At 43.1% G+C, this 12,832-nt stretch overlaps 2 protein-coding genes across 3 annotated transcripts; one reads left to right on the forward strand and one right to left on the reverse strand.

Moving 5' to 3' along the window:
* Positions 1-2,932: 2,932 nt before the first annotated feature.
* mbpa (myelin basic protein a) lies at positions 2,933-9,312 on the forward strand. Of its 2 annotated transcripts, XM_084484620.1 has the most exons (6): positions 2,933-3,121; positions 4,804-4,899; positions 5,365-5,400; positions 5,674-5,694; positions 7,159-7,242; positions 7,960-9,312. In XM_084484620.1, the coding sequence occupies exons 1-6, from the start codon at positions 3,014-3,016 to the stop codon at positions 8,008-8,010; spliced, it is 396 nt and encodes a 131-aa protein (XP_084340746.1). In that variant the 5' UTR covers positions 2,933-3,013; the 3' UTR covers positions 8,011-9,312. The 2 variants fall into 2 exon arrangements, with proteins under 2 accessions (XP_084340746.1, XP_084340747.1); XM_084484621.1 differs by lacking the exon at positions 5,674-5,694.
* An 870-nt stretch (positions 9,313-10,182) lies between these two features.
* LOC311365548 (G2/mitotic-specific cyclin-B2-like) lies at positions 10,183-12,491 on the reverse strand. The gene is made up of 8 exons (XM_084485110.1): positions 12,346-12,491; positions 12,057-12,170; positions 11,589-11,864; positions 11,345-11,503; positions 11,032-11,268; positions 10,787-10,927; positions 10,600-10,710; positions 10,183-10,477 (listed from the first exon to the last, which is right to left on the reverse strand). Exons 1-8 carry the CDS (start codon positions 12,370-12,372, stop codon positions 10,367-10,369), a joined length of 1,176 nt encoding a protein of 391 aa, XP_084341236.1. The 5' UTR covers positions 12,373-12,491; the 3' UTR covers positions 10,183-10,366.
* Positions 12,492-12,832: the final 341 nt, after the last annotated feature.

Below are 12,832 nucleotides of genomic sequence, written 5' to 3' on the forward strand. Positions count from 1 at the left end.
TAGATAAACTAAATGGTAGTCCACTCATACTAAGGCAGTGTTGAAAAAGGCAGAGCAACTCAGAGCCGATTCAGATGGCTAGACGTAGAGGGTAATGGTGTGTTGCTCAAGGGAGCCTACAGGTTAACGGGCAGACATTACAGACTGGCAGTAAAACACACCTTTGCCACTACAGTATCCTGAGTTGTTCAGCAGGATCCGCTGCCAATCAGCCCTGATTCAACTCCCTTCATCTCCAATGGACACTGGACAGACAGAAGAAGGCTTTCTCTCCCTTATGGTCCTCAGAGTTTTTTGCTATTTCTTTCTTCCTATCTCTCCCTTCCTCTATCCCTCACTCGTTATCTCCATCTCCCCTCTCTCTTTTCATTCCCTCTATCGCTCTACCCTCCTTCACCTCCCCCCCACGGAAGCTGGGCAGAGATGCAAGCGGACTGGGAGGTGGGTGTCTTGGTCAAGATCAGCATTCTTCCTCGGTGGTGGGGTATCTGCCATGTTTGTGTCCCACTGCTCTCCTCCAATGGCCACTATTGTCTCCATCCTACCCCCCACCCCCCCTCCCTCCATCTCCATCTCCACACCTCCCTCCCTCACCAGGGAGACAAAGATTAGAGTCATCAGGGTTTGTGTTCCACCCACTCCTTGCATTCCTGCCCGCTATCGCTCCTCGAGGTCCGTGGGCCCGCGATGTCAACACATGAGCCAGTGTGCGCGGCATGTATATATTGTGTGCTGGAGTCCAGGCCGACATAACTGGATGTGTTAGGAGTTCATAGGCCAGCAAATGGCCATTGGCGGTGGCGGCCATTTTGGCCCTGTCATACAGAGTTTCTGGAATGTGGATCTACACATTTGACACGCGTTTGCCCCTGTGGTATTTTGTGTGTGACTGGGCACCATGTCAAACACTGCATGGTTCAGATTTTACCCATATATATATATATATATATATATATATATATATATAGTCCATTCACGTCATGGCACATGAGTCTTATAAGGGGGCAGAATAGTGCAGAGTGGTCCTGGTTCAGGTTTTTGGCTCCCAGCTGACCTTCAATGTACACAACCTACCTGTAGGCATCCAGAGCAAAATGTCCTTGCCCCTACCTGTGCCTTCATAACATGCACAAGTCTTCACGTAAAGCATGTTACAATGAGGATATACATGTCCCGATCCCTAGGGTTTCTGCCATGCTCTTGCATTTTGTCTAAACAGAACCACATACATGATTCTGCTCAAAAAACAAATAGCGTAATAGTAAAATAGTGTCGAAGACAAAAACTAAATAATCTCTAAAAAACCCGAGAGGGGCCTGGTTTCAGACCCACGGGGGAGTGGAGCTCCACTGTAGAACAGAAATACATTGCCTCCACTATCGACAATTACAATACAATAACAGAACATTACAATACCCTGATGTTTCTGCATTAGTCACAATCTATTTCACATACATATAGCGGTCGTTATTGTTTCACTCTGTTTATACAACTTACTTCCTTATTCAAGTGAAGGTGACGTATTTCCGTTCTAGTGGAGCTCCACTCCCCCATTAGTCTGCAACCAGACACTCTTGAAAAACCCTCTTTAACCCTAAAAGGCAGTCAAAGAGGCTATTTAGGGTTAGAGAGGGTATGATAGGGTTTAGCGAAGAAAAAATAATAAATAATCAAAATTGTTTTGTTTTGTTTTGTTTATGGACACCTTCAGCAAACCTGGGAGGCCCGACTTCAACTCACACCCATTTCAGTCCAACAGAACAGTTTTCCTTTTCTGAAAAGCATCTGAACTTGATTAGAAGCCAGCTACAAACAAAAGAGGTCTGTTGTTCGGTTATATTGATATTCCTCTGTAAGGGAGTTTTTCCAACACAAAACCATTGTTTCCTTGATGCCTCAGTGACTAAATATGACAGTTGGTTCAGGAAGGGTTATTAATGGCACAATGACAGATTCAACCCAACTGCAAACAGACAAACTCAACAAAACAACATCGTACTTGCTTCAAACAACATACATACAACATGTGATTGAACTGGGAATCAGTGCAGTCTGTTACCTCTACTCCATTTGTAGGTTAACGTTTCAGGTTCAAAATTAAACTTAAAACTTGCATTAATACAACCAAAACTATGTTTGCCTATTAAGTCATTAAGCAGACACTTTCATCCAAAATGGCTTACAATGAATTCACATGTCATGAAGGTCATTAAGGAGCAGGTAGGGGTTTAGCGCTTCTGGGCCAAGAATGTCTCCACGGATTGAACCCGATACCCAGTACCCCTAGTCAAGCACCTTCACCATGAGCACCATGAGACTACTCTGCCCTTTGAATCATTATGACATCTAAGATTTGCAGTGTTCAGATCACTTTGCAACCACTGGTCGTATCTTCCTTGTCATCTTCTGCTGCATCATCTTCCTCATGTTGTCTGACACCGCTCATGTGTTTCCTGTTCCACTCCTTTCATTCCATGCATGTCCATTCAGTTTATTGAGAATGTAGATCCAAGCGATCCATTTAGTAGCTGTAACATGGAGGGACGGAGGGAAGGGGTGGGGGGGGGTGTTATCTCAACAATGGCCTCACAGTCACACAGGCTGCTTAGCATCGGCCTCTGAGTTCACACTCATAGATCACCCTTGTTGTCCTTGCCGGCCACGGTGGGCCCGACAGCCAAGGGAACAATGACCCATGCTGCCCATGCTCCGGGCGGCAGTGACTGACTCCACAGGCACTGAAGACCCAAAGAATGCTTGGAGCCATGCCACAGATGGACGTCCCACCCCCCCCCCCCCCCCCCCCAACAACCACCACCTGACCCCTTCCTCATCTCCCATGATGCACCGGTTCGGGAGGGCGGGGTGGAAGGGGGGACGGACGACACCTTCAAAGGCGGCCCCGGTGGCGTCAGTTAGGCTCAGAGACAAACCGAACAGCACACTCAAACCTCACGGGACTTTTGGATTGACTTGCAGGCGGACAGTACCGAACCCACCCAAAGCAGCTAGCATGGCCACCACAAGCTCCTCAGGGCTGAGCAGGAAGAAGAAGAACGCTCCAGGCCTGATGGATCAGATCAACACCTTCTTCGGAGGAGACAAAAAGAAGAGGAGCAAGGTGAGTTGTTTTGACCGACGATAAAAAGTTGGTCTTTCTACTTATATCTAATATTTTAGAAGGGGACTTTTCCTTTTGAAAAGCATATTGGATGGATGTTGGGATTAAGTACTAACCATTCTATTGAGTTTGGTGGAGTTTGATTCTGATCACACAGAATTCTTTACAAACAACTCTCTCCTACTACCCAGATATAGTTGTAGGATAAACACCCAGAATAAACTCAGAAGACCTGTAATGTTGCAGCTTTTTCAGAACGTATAGAAATGATCTTGGTTGGTAATGACGAATGGTGAGGTTCAACTACCTCATCACGAGTTTTACCAACTGGAATGACACACCTGGTCCCAGAGGATTTAAATGCAAAGATCCTGATAACAAAACATCTGTTACACAGGAAAACATCATGACTACATTGACTATTATCGTTTTTCTCTGGTATTAACAGTTGGTAAATGATGGAACCAACATGGGTAGCTGTTGGTCTATGTGGATCAGTGGGAATGGAGCAGGCAGGATGTTGGCTGGGGTGCCAACATCTGAGCCTCCTCACAACCATGTTTGGGTCATGAATCGACTTCATTGAATCCATTCAACACTTTACTCACCAAGACTGTAGCATACGATGATGGACTATAATACAACTCTCATCATGTTGTTCCGAGTGCTACGGATTTTGCAGGGCAGTTTTTAGAGTGAAACAGAGCCTTGGTTCTGTCCTGCAAGGAAAACTCTTTTATCTTTAATGGAACTTTAGTCCATTAACTATTCCATCCAAGCATGTCCATATTGGAATCCCAAATGAAACAGTCGCTATGGTTCTGCTGCTGCATGCGCTTTTCCAAGCATGACAAAAATAATATTAACTTTCACTAGGAAAACAGCTGCATATAATATGTATTATAAACAGAGCACGGGTCTCACCAAATGAACAGAGCCATTGTCTCGGAAATGCTAATGAAAACTGCAGGGTTAAAGCAACGCGTAGGACGATGATGGGTGTGGTTGTCAGACATTCCCCAAGGCGTAGGCCTGGAAAATCTCTGTTTAATCTTCCGGAGATATTTCCAGTCTCGTGGTTGAATAATGTTTTCGGTTTTAAGGAGAAATATGACATTGCTTTTCAGCTTGTAGACCTGGTCCTGTTCATTCTGGATCATAAAGAATATATGTTCTATAGATATCTTAATAAGGTGTGACACTCATTTGCGGTGTGAAGGTGATTTTCAGAGGTGTCATTTCACAAGAGTTGATAGGATTACAGCACATTATTCGGATAAACAGCGGGTTGAAAACGTATGGATGTAAAGTTTGTATGTTTTAATTAATCATAATTCTCCTCCGCGTGCAATACAGTTTGACTGGCAAGGAAATGGCTTAGTTGAATTAACAACAGGCATGATTCCTAGAGGATGCATCATGGCTCTGGGGAGATAAGAACTGTCTGACGTCTGTTGGTAGAAGCTCGTTTCTGAGGTTTTTCATGTCAGCCATTAGCCGTCAGCATTTCTATTCAAGTTGTCTTTGGAATGAAGTATTACAGTAGAACTCAGCTTGGTGTCATTGCCAACTTGCCATGGCCAAGTGATTATTACTTCTTCCGTTTGAATACCATCCATTGGAATCGTCTTCAGTAAAAATGGGCTGTTTTGTAAAACTTTTGTAATGTGTATTCTGTTTAGGGGTCATTTCGAGGACACCTGTCCACGTCACCCCAGGGGGCCTCTGCTCGCCGCCGGCCCAACGAGAGTGCAGTTGCACATTTCTTCAGAAGCTTCGTAAGTGTCTTGGCTTTAGACTCCTCCCCCTTTAAAAAATGTTCTAAAGGTGTAAAACTAGAGCGAATATATATCGATTTGATGTAGCACGACTGGGTGTCGCTAAGCTTTCACTATATAGATTTGATGTAGCACGACTGGATGTCGCTAAGCTTTCACTTTTATGAGCTGCAATAGTACACTTTATAGCCCCTGTGCAGAGTTCATCGAATAATAGAAACTAACAAAACTGCACTTATATATCGCTCCATTGCTCTATTATTAGAATTATTTTTGGCGTTTTGGCAATTTGTGGTCTGAAATGCAGACAACTCACCGACAACTTAGCAGTTACTTATTCAAACAAACATGCATTCGATTATCAACGTTTTTCTTCTCGCTCTTATATAGTGATGTAACAACCTATATACATGTGTACTATGTCGAAATGTTGTCAAGTAAGTACTGTTTTTGTCTGAATCTCAGGTCTCATCCTCATCTTCTCCTCGTCCTAAGTCCAAGGTGAGTCTCTAGTTAGTTACATCATCAAGGTATTTTCTGGTCTCAAATCGAAGCACACTTTATTGTAATGTAATATTTGAATATTGGCCTGCACAACCCGCCAAATTGTGCAGGCCTTTTATGTGTGCTTTTATCACAGACCTTTCCTAGTAATGCAATATAGTGACATTTCATAACAGTTCTCGGACAGGAGGTACATTTCTTGGAAGGAGTTCTGGGTACATCATAAATTCAGAATCACCATGGTGCTGTTTGTTTCTTTTTCATGTCCAGTGGAGAGATGTCTTGGGCTTGGTATGTTTTTTTACTCCTCACTCATTGAACACCCCTGCCCCCCCCCAAAAACACACACACACACACACACACACACACACACACACACACATAAGGTATTCATCTCCAAAGGAGCCTCTCTTTTTCATGTTTGGGCTTTTGTCCGCATATACTAGCTAACCCTGTGCACTCCCGTATACTTACTTCCAAATCCCTTTCCTCTTCTCTTTCATGCTGCGTTGCTATTTTACTCCAAGGACCAGCTTGGGTCTTCTTTGAGATCAATGCAGGCGGGCGAAACATGTTACATGTTCTACTACTTTACAGAGTAGAAGTACTGATTCGGATACAGTAATACCTTAAATACCGTAAGACAAGAAAATATTTGATATTCCTTATCAATTTGAAAATTGATGGTGAAATGGATATTTTTGCCAGCGGACTTTGTTTCAGATATTCTATCTTTAACTTAAACAAACCCTTTAAGTTAAATTATTATTATCAGACGTTGTCACCGAATCGGAGATAAACGCCCCGTCGCTAAATTTGTCATTTTATATTTCATCCCCAACCTCAACCACCACCACCCTCACCCCTGCCCCCCCACCACCACTGCACCTTCAAGAGCGACTCGCTGCTTCTGGATGACTTTGAAACGGCTCGGCTTTTTATGAACCACAGCCGGTAAAAAACAAACACTTTCTTCTCCTCTCAGGAAAAAACCCTCAGGTCTGCATCACACCCCCCTCCGCCATTTTCTTCATCTTTCTTCTTTTCTTCTTCTTTGTCAGTCATTGTTTGAGTGTAATACATTGGTTCCCTCCCCTTGTCCTGGTCGCCCAGCAATGACTCACTAATCCAGCCTCCGGGTTCTTCGTAAGACCTCCTCCACGTATTCATTTCACAGCAAGCCGAGACGTCGTTTCTGCATGTCTGAATCCTGACAGTTTTCCTCCTGTGTCTTTTGTGTTGGAGGGCCGCCAGCTCCACAGCATGCGTCTCCTAATCAGTTTTCTCCTCCCTGATTGGTTCCTGTGTGAATCTGTTTCTTATTTCATGTTTTAATGACAATGCTCTTCCTCCCTTCCCCTTGTCATTGTGTCGGTCTCTCCCATTGTAATGGATGGAAGAAAAGACAAGGTTATTTCATAACCATTAAATCTTGAATCGAATGGATTGGAAATTGGATTTTCAGTTGTCAACAGCATTGCTTTTTTTGCTGTTATTTTTTCGTAGTAAGGTTTCAGCTTCAGATGCATTTTTCGTAAAATTTGCCACATTTCTTTTCCTGAACTACTCCACACTTTGATAAACCTCACATCACTAGACCAGTAAGAGTTAGCCCGATGGCCGACCCTCGAGAAGGTTCTCCCGCCACACTGACACCGCCACCACGCGGCCCCGTGCCCCTCCTGGTGGTTCAGGGGTCCTGGGTCGGGCCCTGTGTCTCCACCCCGCTCCATGCTCATCACCCATCTCTTTCAGACCGCCTCACCGCGCGCAGAGAGCGCCAAGTCCCCGCTCAGACGCCGCAGAGACCAAAGCACACTGTCCCGACTCTTCAACATGGTGAGAACAACACTTCTTCTGCCTGGAGACACCAGCAACCACCCTCTCACTCTCACTCTCACTCTGACTCTCTTGCTGTGTGAAGACCTTGAACTTAAAGTCGTTTTGTCTTGTGTGTCTTTGTCTGAATACAACAGTGAAGCGAACGGCGGAAAGGAGTGAGTAAAGAGTTGCGGGTTTGAATCCATTCTCGCAAATTGTTGGCTCTCATAGACCATATTGATTTTGTTAATACATCATTGATATGCTTTTGAAAGCACCACTTATCATTAACAGGCTTACTTTCGATATGTTGTACTGCCCCATAATGCGGACACCACGAAAGCGCTCAGCTATTATCTTAAGCTTTCTTCTTATTTATTTGCGAGTTATCTTACGTTTCAATATTTCTGTCATGCTGAAATGATTTGAATATTCTAAACAAAACGTTAAGTCATCTACCTCAATCTGTTTTGAGTTGTTGTTTCCAAGTCCAAGACATCCCCTTGAATTCCGAACAATGTGAGGTTTCTGACAATCAACATCGAAACAATCTCTCCCAACTGACCTTTTGGTGTTGCGTTCAAAGTGAAACGATCGCAGATCATCGTTCTCTTGAACCATGGCTTTTCCTTTGACCTTTTGAGTGTTGACAGATGAACAGAGGCTGATTGATGGCTTCCTTCACCAATGTGCCGCCTTCTCTTACACTTCCCCATCGCCCCCATCTCTTCCCAGGGAGAAACCAAGGCCCGCCCTCCCCCTAAACGCTGGAGCACCATCTTCTAAGATCTCCACCGACAACCAAGACCTGGATCCACCTGAGACCGACGGGCCGAACCCAGGACCGAGCGACGGAGAGGAGAGCTGCATTCGGGATGGACTTCAAGACCTCAACAAATGCTAACCATAATGCTAATGCTAACTAACAACAAAGCTTACAGTAGTGACGCATCAGGCGTCAGAGGCTGCCGCGGGTGCAGCTGCTCTCTGAGATTATTGGAATTCAAATGTAGAAACAAACTTAGGCCATGGTTGTTGTTTTTCTTCTTCTTTTCTTCTTCTTCTAATCCTTAGGGTTAGTAGTGTAGATTCTCTCTCTGTGTTATGTGTTCAGCTCTGTGCGGTAACGCTATAGCAAATGTTGTGCTGTAAATCCTGCTCCATAGACCATGTTCGTGAATCGTCAAGCCATCCTGGACTTTTCAGTGTGACGGTGCTAGTGTCGTCTTATTTCTCCATTCAGGTGTTTGTTTTCCTACCTGTACTCCCTGTTGTTCCCTGTTGTCCACCTTCACTTAAGAGTATATGAGTGATTGCGTTTTGTGATTCTTCTTTTTATAAAGATCACTCACAACTTTTATTTTTTTTTACTGTTAATTGGTTTGATGTTTGTATGTTTGTTTTGTTTTTGTTTGTACGTTTGTATCTGGTATCTGGAAGTGTATTTGGAATCGCCTGTTTTCTACGATAAATGTTTGATGTGATGTAATGCGATTGAAAAATTACCTTGAAACTATGCAAAATGTATTCACTCAATAATATTTTAACCCTCATATTTTTTGTAAGTCACAGTGTTTTGTAAGTCACAGTGTTTTGTAACTAATGAAACCAGTTTCTCCTGTTTTTGCTTCTTGCTTTCAAGACCTTCTAGTGGAAATAAAAAGCGAACGCCCTTCCGAAGTGCACTGTTATTACATAATTTCAAAAGGTTTTTATTTAAATGTAGCCTTATACACTAAACTAAACTATAAACGTATAAAGAAATCTAAGTAGTTAGTATTTGAGCATTTGTTTTAATGACATTCAGGTGGTTTTGAGGGAGAACCAAGTCCATGGTCTCTGAAGGTCAGAAAGCAAGTTGTTGAAAGGTCAAAGCGGGAACGGAATGTTTGTATTGATCCATGGATGTGGAAGAAGTTGATATCAGGAGTTGGATACTGAGAGACAGAGAGGCATTTTGCTTGCAAATATTCTGTGGAACTATGTATTTGTGTGTGCATTGATTAATTGCGTTACTTCTCTTGTTTGCACACAGCCTACTTTTTGTGTTTGGTCACTGCAGTTGAGGGAGCAATAAAATCATTAAGAAACAAACTTTCTCTGGAGTATTTTTTTGGTAGGCCTGCCCTGCTCTGATGCTGATGTACACAAATGATCAAGAAAAACCTTTAGTATAACCAAAAAGTTATAACATAGGCCTACTAAAAAAGTTATTTCTAACACACTGACTTCTAAAATGCCGTTGCCCACCAGGTTTCTACTCAATAAATATTATCTGCATTACACAAAAATCGAAAGGATATGCCATAACTCATTTTCTACCATCATTTTTTTGGCTGAGAGGGGCGAGTACAACTGCCATGACAAGTGGTGTGCTCAGGTGGACCACATCTCATCCGTCCATGGGATCAAGCAGCTAAGACGTGAAATGTGATTTCAAAAACTGCCTGAAATCAAATATATGCTGCAAAGAGCTAACCTACCGTCAGCTCAATTACACTCTGGCCACAGGACAACAACCTTCCCAGGGCCCAACTGTTTAAGGGTGGCTTCTCAAACAGAGGTCCAGGTTGATATCCCTAACCTGATGACCCATCACAGCCTGAACAGAGCCGCCTCCTGGATGGAGCGCGGATGAAGTCAAGCCCTTTAGATATTTGTCCTTTTGGAAAATTGTTCTGCACCATACAGTACATCTGATACTTATGAGAGAAAGGGACAATACAGAAGACAAGGACATTTTTTTCCTCAAGGAAATATTTATTGCAAGCAAGAACAGAGGGTTGGTGTGTCAAACCAGAAAAATTAACCAACTCAAAGTTGATTTACCTGGCTATTAAAGTTGGGTTTTGTGTAAGGGGACTACCCTTCTTCCTAGCAGGTGCCAACAATAGCACACACTTGCTCAGGACTCTAAATATCACCTTTTATTAATTATAAAATGAGCCCACCTCAAACTTCAGCAATATGGTTTTATTACAAGTAAAAATCATCAAGTCAAAACCAATAGCAACACTTTAAAAGAGGGTTTTAGAATAACCCAATTTTGCAAAGTCATTAAAAAGTTAATTACATTTCTCCCAAAGATGTCAAATGAAAATAAAAGTGCAAATAAAAATATGTACATAAAATAAAAAAACCGTCAGTGATTGTTGATCAGGGGAGCTGCCATGCTTGTAACGACATCTGACTTGAGCTGAGGAATCAGGCTGATCTTCATTAGTTTGCTGCTGGAGTACTTGTTCTTGACAGCCTGAGATGAGTGAAAACACCATTAGTGGCTAGGAGTCATTGCCAAGCAATATATAAATTAAATGAATTATTAAAATAGGACACTTCTTGAAGTTTCACCCAACTGCCTGAATATCAACAAACCTGAAACTTGGTTTTGCCCTCATTTACAGTGACTACATTCTTGGCCATATGCTGCATGATGGGCTTCAGGTGGCTCTCGTCATAGGTAGCGTAGTGGTGCTGTGTGGGCGACTGTAGGAGAGACGCTTTAGAACTCTAGAATGAGAAGACTGGGGCACTTGAAACTATAACGTAACATTGATCTCACCCATGGAAGGTCCTCCAGCAGGAGTTGCGAGAGGCACAGGGAAGCAGCGGCGATCTCAGAGGGCCGGTAGTGCACCATGTCATAATCCACCAGGGTCAGCTCCATAAGATACTTTGCAAGGGTATGCTTTTCCACATTGGACTGAAAATAGGTAAGCGTCAGCCATATTAGGCAAATTACACACACCCCATTTGGTCTACCAGAATTTGAAACATGCACACACCCAGCTTCAAACCCCAACTTACATTTGCAGCTTTTGAGGCTCTCCTGAGGAAGTGTAAAGGCAGCGGGCGGCCAAGGTCAAAATTGAGGCACTTGAGAATGAGCTGCTCCATTTGCAGTATCTGGGGCTTGGTGAAAGCGTTGTCAGTGATGTATGCAAAGTCTGCCACCTCTGGACTGTACATCTCCTCATACTTTGAAGCCACCAACATGGCCGTCACACCTGCAAGCTGGAGCTTCCTGCGGGACACAGGCTGAACCTGCGAGTGCAGACGAAAGGATAAAAATCAAGTTGACCAAGGACAATCAAAGCAGTGACACTTCCACCATACCCACCTGGAGAAAACGATCCAGAATGGCAACCGTGAGATACAGAGTCTCTTGCAGCAGCTGGAACCTAGAGTGAACCTGGATCAGCCAGTCGATCAGGAGGGCCCTCATCCTTTCATTGATTTCATAGCCTTGCATGTACCTGGGTCGCACACTTTGTTTTTGCTATAGAAGAGAAACCAGTTTGAATAAATACAGGGCCAACTGATGAAAAAACATGGGAAGACATCCATCTGGATGTGTAATTTACCTCAAGAGCCATGAGATAGGAATAGATGTCCTTCACATATTCAGCACACAACTGTGGCATGTCCCCATCCTGGTCATCAATATCTTCTACAGTAAGGAGAGCGTCAGAGAAAGCCTGGCAGAGCTCCTCTTCTTTCATGGAGACATCAGTTGACTCTTCACACATGGGGAAGACTTCTAGAGCTTGAACTGGAGCCACTAAAGTTACTGTAGCCAGCTTCTGTTTAGCCTTCTGGTTCAGGGTTTGTTTTGTGGTAGCCTTGGCATGTAGAGTCTTCTGCTGGGACAATATATATATATTTTTTAGTCACATTGGACACACACACACACACACACACACACACACACACACACACACACACACACACACACACACACACACACACACACACACACACACACACACACACACACACACACACACACACACACACACACACACACACACACACACACACACACACGTTACCTTTGGGTTTAAAGCTACACCGGGGGCATTTGTAAGCTCTCCGAGAGCTGCTCTCCTTGGGCCACCAAAAGTTGATTTACCCATTTTGAATGAGTTCTCTGGGCCAGTGGTGAGCTGAAAATAAAAGGCACTTACTTAACAATTACATAGTTCACGCCTGCATTACAAAATAGTAAAACTAGCGTAGTTAGGACAACACAGCAAGACTGGTCACATGCTAGCAGATGAGCTAACGTTAGCATCGCTGATCTAATGTTTCGTATATCAATGCAGTATAGTCTTTACTTACGTCAGCTCTAACTAGGGTCGACGACATGGCTAAGTGCAAGATTAGTATTAAAATACTTCGAATAAAGGTAACGTTACTTGAATACTTCAAATAAGCTGTTTTAAAATTTCCCCATAAGCTTTTGGAAACGCTGATAACAACACTGCTTGTCCTGCAACCATTCAAATACCGCTCGTCCACTTCTCATTGGTTACAGCTGAGAAAAATGCAAGCTTCTCATTGGTTACTAGATGTTTACATAATGAGTTCAAAAGTATCGTTAAATACTGCTCAAATTGAAGTCGATTTAAATATGGAAGGTACATACATACCAAAGTATGAAAAACTAAACAAATTAAAATATTATTATTATTATTATTATTATTAATTAAATATTATTTCTTTGAATTGGCGTCGCCGTGGAGTTAATTGTTTTGGATCAATCGACATACATCATTGATCGACAACCATGCAACGTTATGTTTTACTGTAAAGTTAAAACAGTAAT

Source organism: Micromesistius poutassou (genome assembly GCF_964030765.1).
Source record: "Micromesistius poutassou genome assembly, chromosome: 20".
NCBI lineage: Eukaryota > Metazoa > Chordata > Actinopteri > Gadiformes > Gadidae > Micromesistius > Micromesistius poutassou.

Coding starts and splice junctions, on each gene's coding strand:
- mbpa (XM_084484620.1), top strand. CDS start 3,014: ATGGCCACCACAAGCTCCTCAGGGCTGAGCAGGAAGAAGAAGAACGCT. Junction 3,122..4,803: donor ACAAAAAGAAGAGGAGCAAG/GTGAGTTGTTTT, acceptor TATTCTGTTTAG/GGGTCATTTCGAGGACACCT. Junction 5,401..5,673: donor CTCCTCGTCCTAAGTCCAAG/GTGAGTCTCTAG, acceptor TTTCATGTCCAG/TGGAGAGATGTCTTGGGCTT.
- LOC311365548 (XM_084485110.1), bottom strand. CDS start 12,372: ATGTCGTCGACCCTAGTTAGAGCTGAC. Junction 11,865..12,056: donor GTGTAGCTTTAAACCCAAAG/GTAACGTGTGTG, acceptor TTGTCCCAGCAG/AAGACTCTACATGCCAAGGC. Junction 11,504..11,588: donor CCTATCTCATGGCTCTTGAG/GTAAATTACACA, acceptor TCTCTTCTATAG/CAAAAACAAAGTGTGCGACC.